The sequence below is a fragment of the Beta vulgaris genome, chromosome 8 (assembly GCF_026745355.1).
Source record: "Beta vulgaris subsp. vulgaris cultivar EL10 chromosome 8, EL10.2, whole genome shotgun sequence".
In the NCBI taxonomy this organism is placed as follows: Eukaryota; Viridiplantae; Streptophyta; class Magnoliopsida; order Caryophyllales; family Amaranthaceae; genus Beta; species Beta vulgaris.
In genome coordinates this window covers 1494831-1511645 of record NC_079209.1, presented here as the reverse complement: position 1 = coordinate 1511645, position 16815 = coordinate 1494831, and the positions used below count along the sequence as shown (strand labels likewise).

The 16815-nt window shown below is 33.4% G+C and overlaps 1 protein-coding gene across 3 annotated transcripts; it reads left to right on the top strand.

Moving 5' to 3' along the window:
* The first annotated feature begins 8381 nt into the window (after positions 1-8381).
* On the top strand, positions 8382-16300 carry LOC104900549 (bifunctional riboflavin kinase/FMN phosphatase). Of its 3 annotated transcripts, none has more exons than XM_010687985.3 (11): positions 8382-8509; positions 9325-9441; positions 11681-11867; positions 12653-12783; positions 12933-13002; positions 13236-13301; positions 14041-14195; positions 14335-14430; positions 15525-15676; positions 15778-15861; positions 15954-16300. In XM_010687985.3, the coding sequence occupies exons 2-11, from the start codon at positions 9354-9356 to the stop codon at positions 16098-16100; spliced, it is 1176 nt and encodes a 391-aa protein (XP_010686287.1). In that variant the 5' UTR covers positions 8382-8509; positions 9325-9353; the 3' UTR covers positions 16101-16300. The 3 variants fall into 3 exon arrangements, with proteins under 3 accessions (XP_010686287.1, XP_010686288.1, XP_057247056.1); XM_057391073.1 differs by lacking the exon at positions 8382-8509 and adding an exon at positions 8568-8592; XM_010687986.3 differs by lacking the exon at positions 11681-11867 and having other exon boundaries at positions 12634-12783.
* Positions 16301-16815: the final 515 nt, after the last annotated feature.

Here is a 16815-nt window from a genome sequence, read left to right as displayed (position 1 = left end):
CCTATAAGTTTATCTTGATAGTATAAAATTGCATTTAATCTTACATTGGTATTGTAGAATGCCTTATATTATGCAACGAAACTTTTTAGCTAAAATGCCTTATAATTTGAAACAGAGGGAGTATATATCAGCAATAAATTTGTTATTAATTGGTGTAGCTTAGGGGTTATATATATATATATATATGTAGTTTTGGGAACATATTTAAGTGATCCTTAGAGCACTCCCAATGGTGATATAACTCATCACCAAAATCAGAAAATTTGGGCTGAACAAAAAAAAACATGCATCCCATTGGTGATAGAAAACCCATCACCAAATGACATGTTTTGTCATCAATCACCATGTGAGCAAACCCATCAGCAAATGAACCATGTGAATGGAAGACAAAATGAGCTTTGTCACACACAGCCAGCCAGTGGCAAGCTGCCACGTGGCTGCTGCTGTGTTCTTTTTGGGAAATTTCGTGGAAATTTCCACGAAATTTCCCAGAAAATTCATATTTCAAAAAAAAAAAATACCAAAATTCATATTTTTTTTTCCCCTTTATAAAATGATATGCATATTGATATATTTCAGAACAAAAAAAAAAAACACTTCTCCTCCTCACCTTTCTCTCTCTAAAAATATTTATACATCATTTTTCTCTATAATTTTTTACCTTCTCCTCCTCACCTAAAAAGAGAAAAAAAAAATCATATTTTCTAATAAATATATTTACCTTCTTTTACTAAAAAAACATCTTTGATTGTTGTTAATGGATTGATGTTGCGTTTTCGATTACTAGTAATTAATCATCGACTAATGAAAGTAATTATCCGATATTAATAATTTTTCTGGACTTAATACGCGATAATTATAATTACATTATCGTAAGTAATTATTATTTTACCCGCCATGCGATAATAATAATTATTTTTGTAATTAATTATTATTTTACTAATAACCCAATAATGATAATTAATTTTGGTAATTAATTATTATAATTTTAAGTAAGCATAAGATGATTCATTTTTATTTTTAATATGTAAATATATATTATTATTGAAGTAGGAAAGAGAAATAGGAGAGAGAAAGTTGAGGTGGGGTAGTGAAAAGTAGGAGAGATAAAGTGGAGTTTGATGGATTTTTTGTTCATGAGTGGGGTGGAGGTGATACATTTGATCATGAAATGATCAAAACATGAGTAAGTAGGAAAATTTGGTGATCAAACCCATCACCATTGGGAATGCTCTTAGGGTTGTCAATCCTATTAGAGACATTAACATATAATATTGATATGTATGTAATAAATGAGAGGAGAAAGTGATATAAACATAATGTTTAAATATATTCCTAATCAATGAAATTCAATAATAAAAAAATTGGTAATCCTTAAAATCACGTAATTTTGTAAGCTGGGAAAAATCATAGGTCAATATCCTCCAAAAAGATGCGACTCTACCCTGAAAACTTCTTTGTTTTCATAAATATCTATGCCACTTAATTAATACCACATATTAAATTCCTTCAAAAAAAAATACCACATATTAAATTGTGAATGATAATAATTTCAAATTAATGAATTAGAAAAAGATATGAAGTTGATTTGGCGTGAAAGTACCAAATTAAAGTTTTTCAATTAACAATACCCAACTAGGCCGCCACTCTTGGATAACCGCCAATAGATACCTGAATCTAACAGGAGATAAGAGGTTATCTTTTGACAAATGACAATGATACAATCACCTCCTAATAGATGATTTTGCATGAATATGTAACTTCACATTCATCATGATAATACACTAACTACTTGACGTAACTAGCTAGAATCAAACAATATATCACCTCCATTTCACAAGAAGATGACAAAAATAAAAGAGAATATTAGTATCTACAATAGATGGCGCGTGTGGTGATTAGATTCTTCCCACTCAATCTTCGATAAATGCATAATGAAGAAAATTTTGTATAAGATAGAGAGAAAATCTTTAAACTACGTACCAATGTGGCAACTAAAAAAGACGGAGAGAGTATGTAACATTTTTGTTTTTGAAATATTTAACAATACTTGAAAAAAAACTATTGAAAACATTTGGAAATTTCTATTTGGAATGTTTGTATTATTGACTTTTTAGTATGGTAATACTATCAAGAATTTTGCATTCACGTAGTACCCCTTATTTTTTGATCAATATTCATATGTGGTATTATCTCAAATAATTATATTACCTCCCATCAATTTAATCACTCGCCAGCTACCATCCTAAAGACCTACATGGTGATGATAATGGTGGTGGATAGACTGTGGAAAAGGGGATAGTGGTGGTTCCGATGGTGAGAATTCGTATAATTATCTATGATGATGCCATATAGGAATATTAACAAATGAGGAGCATTACCTTAAATTCAAAAGTTCTCAATGATGCCACATGAAAAAGTCAATAATATCATAATGATACCATTTTTTTTTTAAGTTGGTTAAGATGAAGAACCCTACTGAACTGACACCTCGCACAAGTACAACCAGTTAAGTTTGCAGGTCAGACTCTTTGGAGGGAGGGGGATGGTAAGGGAAACCTCACCCTCAAAGATCCCCTAGTGGGATTTATCCCATGATCGTAAAATCGTGAGGTCAAATCTTTACCACTAAGCTAAGCCTTATTTGATCCATAACGACACCATATAGATATTCTCCAACTATATGTTTATGTCAAAAACAACTTTTTGGTGAACACCTATCACATGGACAACATATATAAACAATTTTAATCTCTTTTCCCTTCATTGTTTCGTGTATCATTTCACAATGTTGCAGTGATAGTAACATTTTACAACAAGATTCCTTAGCAAATTTTTAATTCGCAATCATTCAAGTATGACTCCAGAGACTATGGTGTCTATAAAGTGAATTCGTGCAAGTTAAGGCCACTCATCACCAGAAAGAGTATGCATGAAAGATGATTGCAATATGAGAGGAATTTTCTTACGTAAAGTCAAGTAAATTGAAAATGCCGCAATTTCTTGTAATTGGCTATGGGATAAAAAGCATTGTCACATTGCAATACTGTAGTGAATCTTGGACTAAATAAGTTCCAGTTAGCATTAGCAAGGTATCTTTTGATAGGACCTCACTAGTCACTATACCGCGATTTTCAATTATTGATACTCTTTCTTTATACTTTTTTATTTTTTTTATAACAATGGCAATACTTTGACTTCTGTACTATTTATGTATTTATTTTAAGTGAAAATTTATGATTAATATATTCTTTCTCTATTTTCTTATTGTAATTACAACATCATCCTTAAAACATTTTTTAAATAAAACATGTGAAGAGGATAGAGATAGAGATAGAAAAGAAATGGGAGTGGGACTAGAGATGGCCACTGATGTGGCTGGGAGGTGGTTCTGCGGGTCATAGTGGGTCGGGCTGAGATTTCACGGTCCATGCAGATCGTGAAATTCACAGAGTGGGCGGGCTGGTCCACGGACTGAAAAATCTTGACCAACATTGGTTTGTTACCTTTTTCACAGTTCGGGAAACGGTTCTTAGGACTACTGGGATGGTGGGCCAACGAGTTTTTTTTTCCAAAATTATTTAATCATTGGAATCATTTATTATTATTACATAAAACCTTTGAAATCAATTAAAGTATATACAACTATTAATATTAATGAAAAATTTCATTATTTTTGAATTTGATTGAATTATAATATACGAAATTTGATTAAAATATACACAATTTGATTAAAATATACACAATTGGTTGAATAATTACTTGGGCTGGGTTGGTTCATGGGCCGAGTTGGAGCGGTTTCCTGGACCAAGATAGGTGGTTTTAGTAGCAGGATTTCGTGGGTTGGGCTCAAAACATCTAGCCCACCCACCAATTTCACGATTCGAGCTCGGCTGGACGACCGGGCTTTTCTTGGGCTCATCCCACACGGCTCAAGAGGCGGGCCGGGCTCGATGGGCTAAATTGGCCTGCATTGTTGGCCATCTCAAAATCGGACTCACACTAGTGGAAAGAACCTTATCTGTCACTTAGTAACAGATTCAATTTTTACGAAACTGCATCCGAAAATCAATTTAAGAAATGGGAACGAAAGTTGAGCGGAAAATTTGATTCGGTCCTTTAGTGAACCAGATCAGATTTTAGAAACCACTCTAGTTTTCTAAAATATGATGCGATTCATAAGACCAGATCAGATTTTCGTTATTTTTCAAAAGAAAAACCTGCGTGGCCCATGTTCCTCGTGGCCCATTTCCTCCCATTCATAACCCTAACAAACCCCGGCCCACTCCTCTCTCATTCTCTCACACGCTCACCCCATCCCCCTAACAAACCCATACTTCTCTCCTGTCTTATAATAACCCTAAAGATCTCCCCTCTCTCACACTTGGTCATCCTCCCAACTCAGACGAACGGCGGCCCCTGTCCTCCTCCCAACTCCTATAATCATCGCTCGTCGCTCTCACTCGTCTCCTCTCAATATTTTTCGTTCGTGATTCTAGATATTCGTCACGATTTCGTCTCCTCCCAACTTAGATTTTGTTTCCTCCCAGCTCAGCTTTTCTCGCGATTTCGTCTCCTCCCTCAATATTTTTTGCTCATGATTTCAAATATGAGGTTTTTTTCATTTTTTAATCTAGTTGTAATTTTAGATCTCATTGTAATTTTTTCGGTTTTTTCAATTTATTCAAATATGAAGTCCTCTCTTAATTTTCTTTTTATTTACGTTTTTGTTTTTCATTTTTAGGGATAGTTTATTTTCTTAATTTTGTGTATTCTAGTTTGTTTTCGGTGTATATTTAATTGTAGATTTTGTATATTTTATTTTGTAATTCCAGATCTATTCTTAGTTTTGTTTTTTATTTTCGTTTTCTGTTTTCGTTTTTTTTATTTTCGTTTTAGGGTTTGTTTATTTTCTTAATTTTGTGTATTTTAGTTTAAGATAGGCTATTTCTGTTATGCTTCCGCCTCATCGCCAATTTCTCATTTGAGGCTTTCTACTTTCGATTATGTATATTTAATTTTAGATCTTGTAATTTCGTTTTAGTTTGGAATTAATGTGAATGATTTCACTGAATTTTTAGTTGCAATTTGTTTCGTATACAACTGCAGTTGTATTTTTGTTGTGTTTCGTATATGATTGTGTGTATTTTGGTTGAAGGCAGTAAGATTTGAAAGGTAGTGCAGACATGCAGCCTGCAGGGGTGGAAGGGAAGCGGAAGAGGTGGGGGTGCAGAGGAGAGGAGGTAGGGGACTGCGGGGGGTGGAAGGGAGAGGGAGGGCGTTGGAGGCTGCATTAGGGGGTGGGAAAGGGGTGGAGGGTTGCAGGGATGGGAGAAGGGTAGGGGGTTGGGTTGGGAGGGCTGGCCGGGGGAGAGGTGATGGTTTGGGTTATAGTTTGGGGTTAGGGGATTAACAATTAAAAAATTGTAAATAAAGCAAATGACAAGTTAATATCCGTTAGAAAAAAGGTATTTGGTGAACATTTTCAGAAACTCAGGGGTATATGCCGAATATTTGAAACATTTAGGGTATATGATGAATTTCGGTATTTCTTGCGGGTATATGGTGAAAAAACGATAATTTAGATATCATGTAATTATATAATGTATATCAGACTAGCAATAAAATAATATCATATGCCTTTCAAAAAAAATATCATGTAATTTTATCTTTTACCTATATATTGCGTGGATCGGGGTTACAATAATTTATTGTGCACCCAAACTGAATTTATGACACAAAACTTACTATATTAGAATAAAAAATCAATTATATCATAAGAAAAATGACTATATATGTTAGAAAACTGATTATATCATACAAAAATTGACTATATAAAAAGTGATTATATCATACAAAAACTGATCATATCAAACAAAAACAGACTATATCTAACGAAAATAGACTATAAACAGTTAATCACTATATTATATGATTTTTGATGCACAATAAGCTATTATAAAACTGCTCTATTCGAGTTATTGTAATCACTATGCTCTCGAAAAGTTCTTCCTTTATATATATATACTAGTTTTTTATGCACGCGATGCGTGCAAGATATTTTTGGGCATAACTGTTACTTAGTATCGAAACATACCATGTAAAGATGAGATAAATACGGCTAGTCAAGATTGATATGGATTGAGCTAGGTTCATGCCAAATCATGTACAAAGGAGCCAAGATAAATATAATTTGTTTTCATGATTTTATGTAATATTGGTGTTTCCCTTATAGCTAACTGAGTATGATTAACGTGAATATTATATGTAAAGTTTGTTTGTATAACAATATTAATACAAAATAATATAAAAATATAATATAAAATAAAATAATACAATACAATACAATATAATACAATACAATACAATACAATACAATACAATACAATACAATACAATACAATACAATACAATAAAATACAATACAATACAATACAATACAATACAATACAATACAATACAATACAATACAATACAATACAATACAATGCAATTTCGTTTTCTTTAGTTGGTCCTGTATTCCCCATTGGAAAATTTCAATATATTGTTCCTATATTGAATCTTTCTATAAATAATACTCCATTCGTCCCTAAATAGAGTGTCCATTTTTTCATTATGTTTGTCCCAAATAGATTTTTCATTTTCTTATTGGTATGGGTCCACCAATTAAAATATTAATTTACTTTCAACTTTTATAATATCACTCACTTTCTCATATGGCTCACATTGATCTCTCCTTAATAAACAATTTATAAAAAGTGTAACAACTTCTATAATTAATTATAATTTAAAACAACCAAGGTACTATACATGATTTCTTCGTAATATATGTTCCCAAAAGAATACACACTCTTTTTAGGGACGACGGGAGTATAATAATTATATATAAATTAAATTTCTCACTAGTATTATGTTGCAATGAATGTGTTCATACTATTTAGTAATCATTTTTTACCTTTTAAACCCTAAACTTTTGCCTAATTGGTTGTCTAACATAGAGTAACTCAAAGATCAATAGACGTCTTCACACTAGTTTGTAACTATTTACTCCTTTTGTAACGCCCCAACTTCTAAACATTCTTATTAACTAAATTAATCAAGACCTAGCTTAGTCGACAAGTTAGCACCGTACTTTTCACTTGGGGAAACTACAAGGCGACATTCAACATGTTATACAGTGACATTACTTTAATTCTCTACTTCTTTAAAGACACACTTCAATAATGAAATAATATTTTCTAAAAATTTCGGCAGAGTTTCATTTGTAAGTTGGACAACACAAAATGGAAAAATGTTTAGAAAACCTGTTACAATTAAAAAATATTTTCAAATCCAGAACTCAATAAGCGAAGCAGCAGCTAAAGAGAATCAAGTAAGAGTTGAATAGGCAAAAAAATGAAACATTACAGTAAAAAAATAACAAAGAAAGAAATTTGACAAAAAGAAAACATAACTAGAGAGAAGACAAAGAAGATTTAGAAGAACTTACAAGTTACGAGTTGAATAGTTGATGAAGACTCGAGGAATTTTGCACATCTTGAAGAATTTCGCACAAATTTCGCACACCTTGAAGAATTTCGCACAACTTTGCAACCTAGGGTTTTGAGGTGTATGAAAAATGAGAAGTTAGTTCGGAAGTGGAAAACAGTGGAGTGAGTAGGGTTTTATGTGTTATATGTTTAGAAATCCTTAAGATTCAAAAATCGGGCTTGACCTAATATGAGTAAGTATTATAACCTAACCCAACATAATATAGGTTATTTATAAATGAGATCATTTTGGGTTATTTTCATGTTGAAAAAGTCATCCTGAACATAACCTATTATATTTTCAGATCAGGTTGGATCGACCCATTTTCTTATCCAAACCTGAAATTTTTAAGTCAATTTCAGGCCGGCTTATTAGAATGGGCAGTTTTTGCCAGCCCTATCCCTAATTACCAAATAAAATCACTAATTATATCCTCTAATTTTTTTCTAAAAAAAAGGAAAAGAAATCCTCACAATACATAACAATTACATCTTACATTGCACCATTTTAAACTAATAAAAGAACAATATTATTTGAATGATTATTAAATTAAAAACTTCTGCAAAATCACTCACCTATAATATCACGCACGTATCGCGTGCAAAAGATTGTACTCCCTCTGTCCCAAAATATAGTTCCCATTTCATTTTGCACAGTCTCCAAGAGGTACCTTTGACCTACGATATCTTCTATTTCTTATTAGTAAAAAAATATAAAAAAGTTGATATTACGAATGTATACATTGAGACGAATCTAACAAGACCTCTTATGAATATGTTTTTTTTGTATATATTAGTAAGAATATTTGGTCAAAATTTTTAAAATTTCATTATTAAAATAGAAATGGGAACTATATTTTGGGATGAAGGCAGTAGTAATTTTTACAATTACAACACACCCACGGTGACGGGCCCAACCTCTAGAACCTCTCATACGCAAATTCGTCACTCGCACGCAACTTCCAAAGCTCGAATTGCAGGTTGTTGTTTTGTTCCTTAGATGAATCTACTTATTTCGTTGCGGATTTTGGTGTGGAATTGCGATTTTTAAGATATACTTCATGTGATTATTCATAAGATTGGTTTTATGCGGTTGTTATTGTTTTGTTTCATGAATTCAACTTATTTTTTCTTTATCTCATATATCTTATTTCATGTTTTTAGGGATGGATAATTTACATGTTATAAACTTATGATTCGAATGAATTTCTGGTACAACTTGTTAATTCATGTTTGTTTCATGGAACTAAATGATAAGAAAATTTATGTTACAATTTGTAGATGCGCATATTTGTGTTCATTTGTTCTTGTTTTTGGAATGAATAGCAGAACCCTTGCTTTATTTAAAGTCATACTTTATGATTTTTACTGTTGTTTGATATTTTTAGAATTTAAATCCGTCCATTAAAATTGGAGTTAGAAGAATAAACTTTTGAATTGCTGTAATTTGTGAATTGGGACTACTGAATTGTTGTAAATTTGTGATTTTTATAAATGTTTGATTTATTAGAATTGAGTTTAGTCCATCAAAAGTGAATTTAGGAGGATACGTTGTTGATTACTTGTGATATGTGAATTGTCATATGTGAATCGAGACAATCGAATTGTTGTGATTGTTTGATCTATTAGAATTTTGATTAGTCCATCAAAATGATTGTCTTGCCTATATCGTAACAACAATCGTAGTTACTAACTAGTTCATAGTCCAGTGCATACAATGTAATTTGTCTACAATATAGTAACATATATAATTCTTCGAGTACTAGTTTAAGTCAATGTCTGTGTTTCCTTGCAGATGTGAGTAGAACGGTGTAAGAGCTTCATATGATCCACAAGATGTCAACAGCAAAGCCGGTTAATAAGTTGGTTTCTTCTGTCATACTTGATTTGGATGGCACTCTTCTTAACATGGGTAGGCTTTCCTTAACTGTTTTGGGGTGGGTTTTCTCTTGCTGGTTTTTGGGGCTTTATCTGTTTTGATTGCTTAATGGAACTCTTTATCGCTACTACTTTCTAAGAGGTAATCAAGAGGACTTCTGTATTTGCAATCATACGACTCAGAATGTGGCGGTCAGATAATCTTTTAGGAGGCATAAAAACCGATTGAATTTCTATGAATATAATGAACCAAAAATAGTGTTTAATTTTAAAATAAAGAATGGAATCTTACAGTATATAATTGAGAATTTATGGTGTGCTTTTAAAGTTTGTTGCTTGACTGTTATATCTGCTCATATCGGACAATGGAATTCTATTTGCTCTTTTGAGGATTAGCTTGTATAGGAAAGGATGGGACTGATGAAATTGGGTGGTAGGAAAAAGACCTTTTAAAGTTGTATGCTTGCTGCTGCTACTGTACTGTTAATGTTGTACGATTCACGTTGGAGACTATTGGAAAAGACGTCCATCAGATGGGATCTGATGCATACTGAACAATTTTAATTTCCCTTCTGATTTAGCTTTTTTGAGAACATGGAAATTAGGAATTATTATGCTTGGAATATTTTCCTTGCTAGTTGTGAACCCCCCGAAACCAGGCGAAAAATACTTTTAGAGCAAAGTTATTTTCCTAGTGAGCGAAATTTCTTGTATGCATCGTTATCCTACCTTAAAGTGTGACCGCTTGCATCCAACACTAACAGATTCTTTGTACATTTGTAGTCATGTCCAGTAATAGACTGACAGTCATGGTGTCATTCACCTGACTTGAACATGAATCTGGTGGCCTTCTTTGCGAACCACATGTCTCACTGTCTCTAATATAAGATGTAAAATGTATGTTCCTTCAACTCCCATGGATCCTAAAAATTACAATACCTTCTTTTCTGTCCATCATCAGTTGTCACCTTCATTGTTGTGGCTGCAGTTGTATGTAACATGTTTAAATGAGTGATAGGTTTACATTTCCTGAGAAGATATCTAGAGAAGCGATATCCTGCGATAAAATTACATTTAAACAAATGATGCTTTGTATGTCTAGCTATGATCTCCAAGCAGAAATTTGAATAGTTCATTAACATGTAGCTTATTCTTAATGCTTGAATCTCTGTTATGTGTTCTTATCTGTAAGATTCGCATCAAAGAGAGAGAGAGATAATTTGAATAGTTCATGAACATGTTGCTTCTCCTTAATGCTTGAATCTCTGTTATGTGTTCTTATCTGTAAGATTCGCATCAGAGAGAGAGATAATGGGACTCTTGTAATACGTCTTCATGCGGCTTTTCTAGGAGAGAGAGAATGGAGGTATCTCTCTCTGTTTTACCAAGAACCCTAAACATTTTGCAACGAAGCTTATCTATCTGACAAGTGTCTAGTCTCTCCAAATATTGGGGACCACTAAAGGTAAAGACTCTTTGCATTTTTCTTCTTCTTTTCCCCCCTATATTGAGGGTATCATGAAGAGAGAAAATGGATGAGAAAGATTAGACGCTCGTTTGAGGTACTTTGGCGCTGCTTGAAGATTTGAGCTCTTTCACTGGGGGTTGAGTTTATGTAGCCTTATCTGTGTAGCAACAGAGTTCCTTTTCTTTTTTTTGTTTTCTTCCTGAATTGGCTGTTAATCTCACAGGCAATCACTGTTTGCTACTTTACAATAAATTAAATGTGTTGGCATTACAATGAGTTGGTATTGTCCATGTAATTTAGTCTATTATGATCCAAAAATCAAAGAATAATAGCCTTGGACCCCATCAATAGTTTATACAGAAATGATGATTTACATTTATGCTTCTCACTTAAATTCCAGCATGTTAGAAAGAACACATGAGGGGTAAGTCTTAGGGGTTGCTCACCTTTAGGATGTCTTGGGGAACTTCAGGATAGGAGGCACACCCTTTAAAATGTAAAGTACTGCTTTTGACATTTCTTCTATAAAAATAAAACTTACAAATTTTGGTGCTTTTTTCTTGTTTTATTTGATACCATGATGCAATACTAACTGTGGTTATGAGTCCTAATTATTTTAGTATGTGTTTTTAAAACTATAATTATTAGCCAAAAACACTTGCGTTTTGCTTTACTATGGTGCATCATGCATGTGTTCGCCTATCACCTTATACCTTGGCTCTAGGACCCCTATTGCATTAGTGTGCCTCTTGCCTTTGAAACACTACTAGGTGCTCACTTATGATTTAATTCATTTTTATGATAGATGGAGTAGTAACTGATGTCTTGAAGAGTTTCTTAATTAAGTATGGAAAGCAGTGGGATGGGAGAGAGGCTCTTAAGATAGCTGGAAAGGGTCCCCTGGAAGGATCTGCTGCTGTTATTGAAGCTTATGAACTACCTTGCTCGTCAGAGCAATTTTTAAAAGAAATCAGCCCACTATATTCTGATAGGTAATATAACTTTTACCTGATCATCTCCTGCAAGATCTACATCTATCACTATTCAATAGTACAAGTCCACGACAATGCAGTACTTGTGTTTTCATCTTCTCAATGCAATATATCATAGCAAATATTAAGTGAGATGTGTATCGGAGCATGGGTTTTTATTTAGTGAGTTATGGCACTTCAAGCAGTAATATTGCTTTCTAAGGATCTGAAGCAAATTTATTGTTCTCATTGCACTATGTCTTAGCACATTTTCTTTATGTTTCATTTTTTTAACGTGTTTGATTTATTCTTGAGTTATTGAGTTTGAGATTTGTGTTTTCTTATATACATTAGTGAGTACGGAATCTATTTAGAGTTGACAAGTGTTGGCTATATTCTTTGTGATTTGTATTTTTTTATATTTTATTTTTTATTTCTAGCTTCCTTTTATATCTTTGTTGAACAATTGTCCCTGTGTCTGAGGGTTTTTTTTCTTTTATTTAACCATCCTGATAATTATTAAACATAGGGAAATTTTATTTAGGATGAGGTGATACATAGAGAAATCTATTTAATTAAATTATCTTCTATCTCGAGATTCACATTCTTTGGGAGTTTTGCATCTGATTTTTCCATTTCTGTGTAGTTTACTCATTCATTCCCAATTCTTTTTCGTGTGGATGGAAGGTCTATGCATTTCTCACTTAAATAGCTTTGACACATTGTAGCCTTATTTTTTGGTAGAATAAGTATAACCATTCAAAAGTTTGATAATTGAATATGTTAGTTGCTGATGTGGGCTGTAGCTTGAGCAAGGCCAAACCTCTTCCCGGCGCCAACCGGTTGATTAATCATTTGCATAGACATGGTATTAAGATCGCCTTGGCCTCAAACTCTTCTCGGTCAATCATTGAGAAGAAATTATCCTATAATAAAGGTGTGTAAAGCTCAAGCCCTTTCCCTTTTCATTGGTTGCATTACTGTCTCATGTGAGCAAATGTCTCAACAGTTTAAAGGTTACTTGAATGGTGACTCATTTCTTTCTCGACTCATTATTTTTTGCTTATTCATTTTTCCATATTTCAGGGTGGAAAGAATCATTTTCTGTTGTAATTGGTGGAGACGAAGTAAAAGCAGTGAAGCCATCTCCGGATATGTGAGTAAGAAAAACAATTTTGGTTTGTAGAAGTGAGCTTTTATTGTATATGTACATGCCTCTTTATCTCCATTTTCTTTCCCCCTGCATCATACCAATGAAGGGTGTAGTTCTTTTGCATTTGTGTGAGGTTGTAGTGGCTTTGGGAATAGAAGGTGAACTGGACCATTAGTTGTGTCTGTTCTAGTTAAGCAATGTATTTGTTCTAATTTGTACTTTGTTCATGTGGCAAGGTTCCTTGAAGCAGCCAAATGGCTCAACGTCCAGCCTTCCAATTGCCTCGTTATTGAAGATTCTATGTAAGTTACCAATAATAAAAGTATCTAGTAGATGCTCAACTTAAGGTTTATTTAGCACATAGTTCTAGATGAATGTGAGACTGCTTTCAGACTCAAGAAATCAAACATTTGATCTCCTGTTATTTTCATGGGACATGTATGGGAATATATCAGAAATGATCAACTGAATTGTGTTTTGTTTCTAGAAAACCTTAGTTTGTGTAGGCTTGTAGCACATAGTTGTATTGCCAGATATACTAATTTATTTTTGTTAAAATAACTGGATATTTATCATGGTTAATCTTGACATATTTGATTAGTTAGCAAATGCTTTATTTTGTCATTATTGTGATCTGATGACTGTATACGCTCATAGAGCCTTTTTTTGGACCTTGCTATAAATCGTTGTGCTTCCTCTGTGCTATTGTGGCATTAGCCCTAGTCTTCCTGGATTTTATTTACAGTATGGTTGCTCCTGACACCCAGCTTTATTCTGACAAGAGCGTCATGATTTTGCACCCTTCTTTTGGATAGCAATAGTACATTATGATAAATGAATCAAGGTGTGTAAGAATAAATGTTATCCTTTGTGGACAAACTTCAAACCGAGGAACAAATTTTTTTTCTACAAAATGATATTCAATGTGATTCTACTTCTTTCTAGGTGATTTTTCTCAGTTGCTCTGTATAATATGCTCTATCTTTCATTTTTAAGACGTGGAGTAAAATGTATGAAGTTTGTCTTTTCTGGCTGATATAGACCTGGTGTTACTGCGGGCAAGGCCGCTGGAATGGAGGTGGTTGCTGTACCATCACTCCCGAAACAATCGCATCTCTACACAGTGGCAGACGAAGTCATTAATTCTCTATTTGATTTTCGCCCAGAGCAATGGAGCTTGCCTCCCTTTGAAGATTGTAATTTGCCATGAACCAAAAACTCAATTTAGTTATGTCAGAGAATGTTCTTTGGTTCACCTCTAGAAACAGAGGGAGAGGGAGATAGCTGACCCTTTTTTTGCTGCATGTCACTAAATCTGTTCATTACTAAATGCAGGGATCGAAGGAACCCTCCCTGTAGAACCTTGGCATATTGGCGGTCCTGTTATTAAGGGATTTGGCCGTGGGTCGAAGGTACTTGGCATTCCCACAGGTGAGTATCCATCCATTGATAATTTCTCTTGATGATTATCATGCAATTTTTACGTATGTACTTGTTTATCGTAGGTCAAGTCTGATGTACCAACCATGTTGAGGTTGACACTTACGTAATATGTTGGATACATCCAGTACTTATTTGAGAATCAGGGGTTTGGATAATAATATTTGGTTTCAACATAAGAGCAAATTGAACGGACCTAAACCTGAATTCAGAATGTTTATTTTGGGATCGGTACATTTTTACACTAAACAGCATTATTTGGGCTGGTTACTTTTACTTGTATTGCCTGCCTTGATCCTTTGTTTTTGGGACTCCAGAACTCATTTCAGATTGTCTGACTTGGCCATTTTATGAACACCTTTCATGTCTTTGGTCCAAAATGAAGTGTCAAAGCCTCTATCCATGTCGGACCCACTCAGGGTGTTGAGGATCCAACAAGGGTTAACTGATCAATTGTTTCATCACATGCCTCATTTGGATGTCTAACGTCTCACACCTGTTTTATCAACCAAACATGTTTTTGTATATCTGAATTTGACTCCAAGAATCTGAACATAGGATGGGAAACGTTGCAAGTAAATAAAAAGGAGATAAAAAAGGACCCATTGCCAAAAATGTCAATGTTGCTAGTAATATTTAACTTCCTAAGATGGAAATGTGCAAATAAAAAAAAACAAGGAAGTGTATTTGATTTTGACTTCAAGAATCTGAACACAGTTCATAAAAAGTTGAAATTCTCAAATGAGACGGTGTTATCAGTTATCACAATAGTTAAGACCGTCTCACTATCTATCTTGAAAGGTTTTCTCTTTGTTTACGCTATTTTCAAAGTGACCCCTTTAGCTCAGATAAAAAGACTTCTAATCTGAAAGATGTAGTTCGATTTATTCATGTGCATATCTATACATGAGCTTTTTCTGTTTGAAAATAATAATATTTAACCTTAACCAGAATGATTTGAAACTTCAACACGTTATATCTGTGTATTTTTTTTTTGAAAGTTATCTCCATGTACTTATTAACTACAAGATATTGCAATAGAACCTCAAAATATATGTCCTGATTATTTCTTGAACCTTTTGTAGCTAATTTATCCACAGAAGGCTTTTCAAATCTTCTTTCTGAATATCCATCCGGTGTATACTTTGGTTGGGCGGGAGTTTCCAAACAAGGAATCTACAAGATGGTCATGAGCATTGGGTGGAATCCTTACTTCAATAATCCAGAGAAAACTATAGTGAGTGGGACACACAAATACACAATTTTTGGAGGTTTACTCCATTTTGCTTTATTTCCACTATTAAGATTTATTTGTGACTTTGGTCTTTTGTTTTGAAGGAACCTTGGTTGCTTCATGAGTTTGAGGATGACTTTTATGGAGAAGAATTGCGCCTTGTTGTTGTTGGTTATATACGACCGGAGGTATTTTGCTAGTTATAAAATCTCTTTATCCTCTTACCACCCAATGCTTGCTGTATGCCATAACTCAGACCTTGTCAACTTCGAATTTACAGGCCAATTTCCCTTCTCTGGAAAGCCTTGTAGCAAAGATCCACGAGGACGGGAGAATTGCAGAGCGAGCTCTTGAGCTTCCGGTTTACTTGAAATACAAAGATGACCCCTTTTTAAGTAGCTTGTTTGAGACCATTTGTAGCAGCTAGTCATAAGTGACAATTAACTGCATACTGATTGCATTTGAAGGATACAATCATAATATTTATTGGTTTTGTGAAGTTGGAGATGATGTATATTCATTGTTACTTTGCCAGCTCCAAATATGATTATGAATTCATGTGTGCAAAACATTGAGAAAACATGTTTTTGTTATATATGGAAATACGAAGATAGTGGCTTTGGTGAATTTACATGGGATTATTCTTTGTGAATGTAAATGCCTAATTGGCTAAATGCTCTGCTTTTCAATTCTTTAGTATCCGTTTTTCTTCATTAGTTGTAGACTTCTTGTTTGTTTTTGCGACTTTCAGATAGAAGTTTGTGTGTTAAATGAAGAAAAACACACTAATGGATTTTAATTTTTCCAAAATTGGTTAATTTGTTTGACAACTATATTGTGTGTTACTCTCGAATCCAATTGCCTAATACTTCTATTACCTATGTTTTTCTTGTTAGTTGTAATGCTTATCTCAACTTTGATTTTGCACTAGTATTTGAAATAAATCTAGTATATAAAATGTTGTTAGATTACTCCTTTTAAATAGAGCAACAAAAAAAGGAGGGTGATGTAGAGAACAAATAGCCAAATAATTCCTTTTTGTAATACTTGCAAGTCGCAATGTTGAGAGGTGTACAAGGACGAAGTATGTTAAAAAAGAGAAAAAAAAAGATATATATAAACAAAAATGCAATATTAAATTT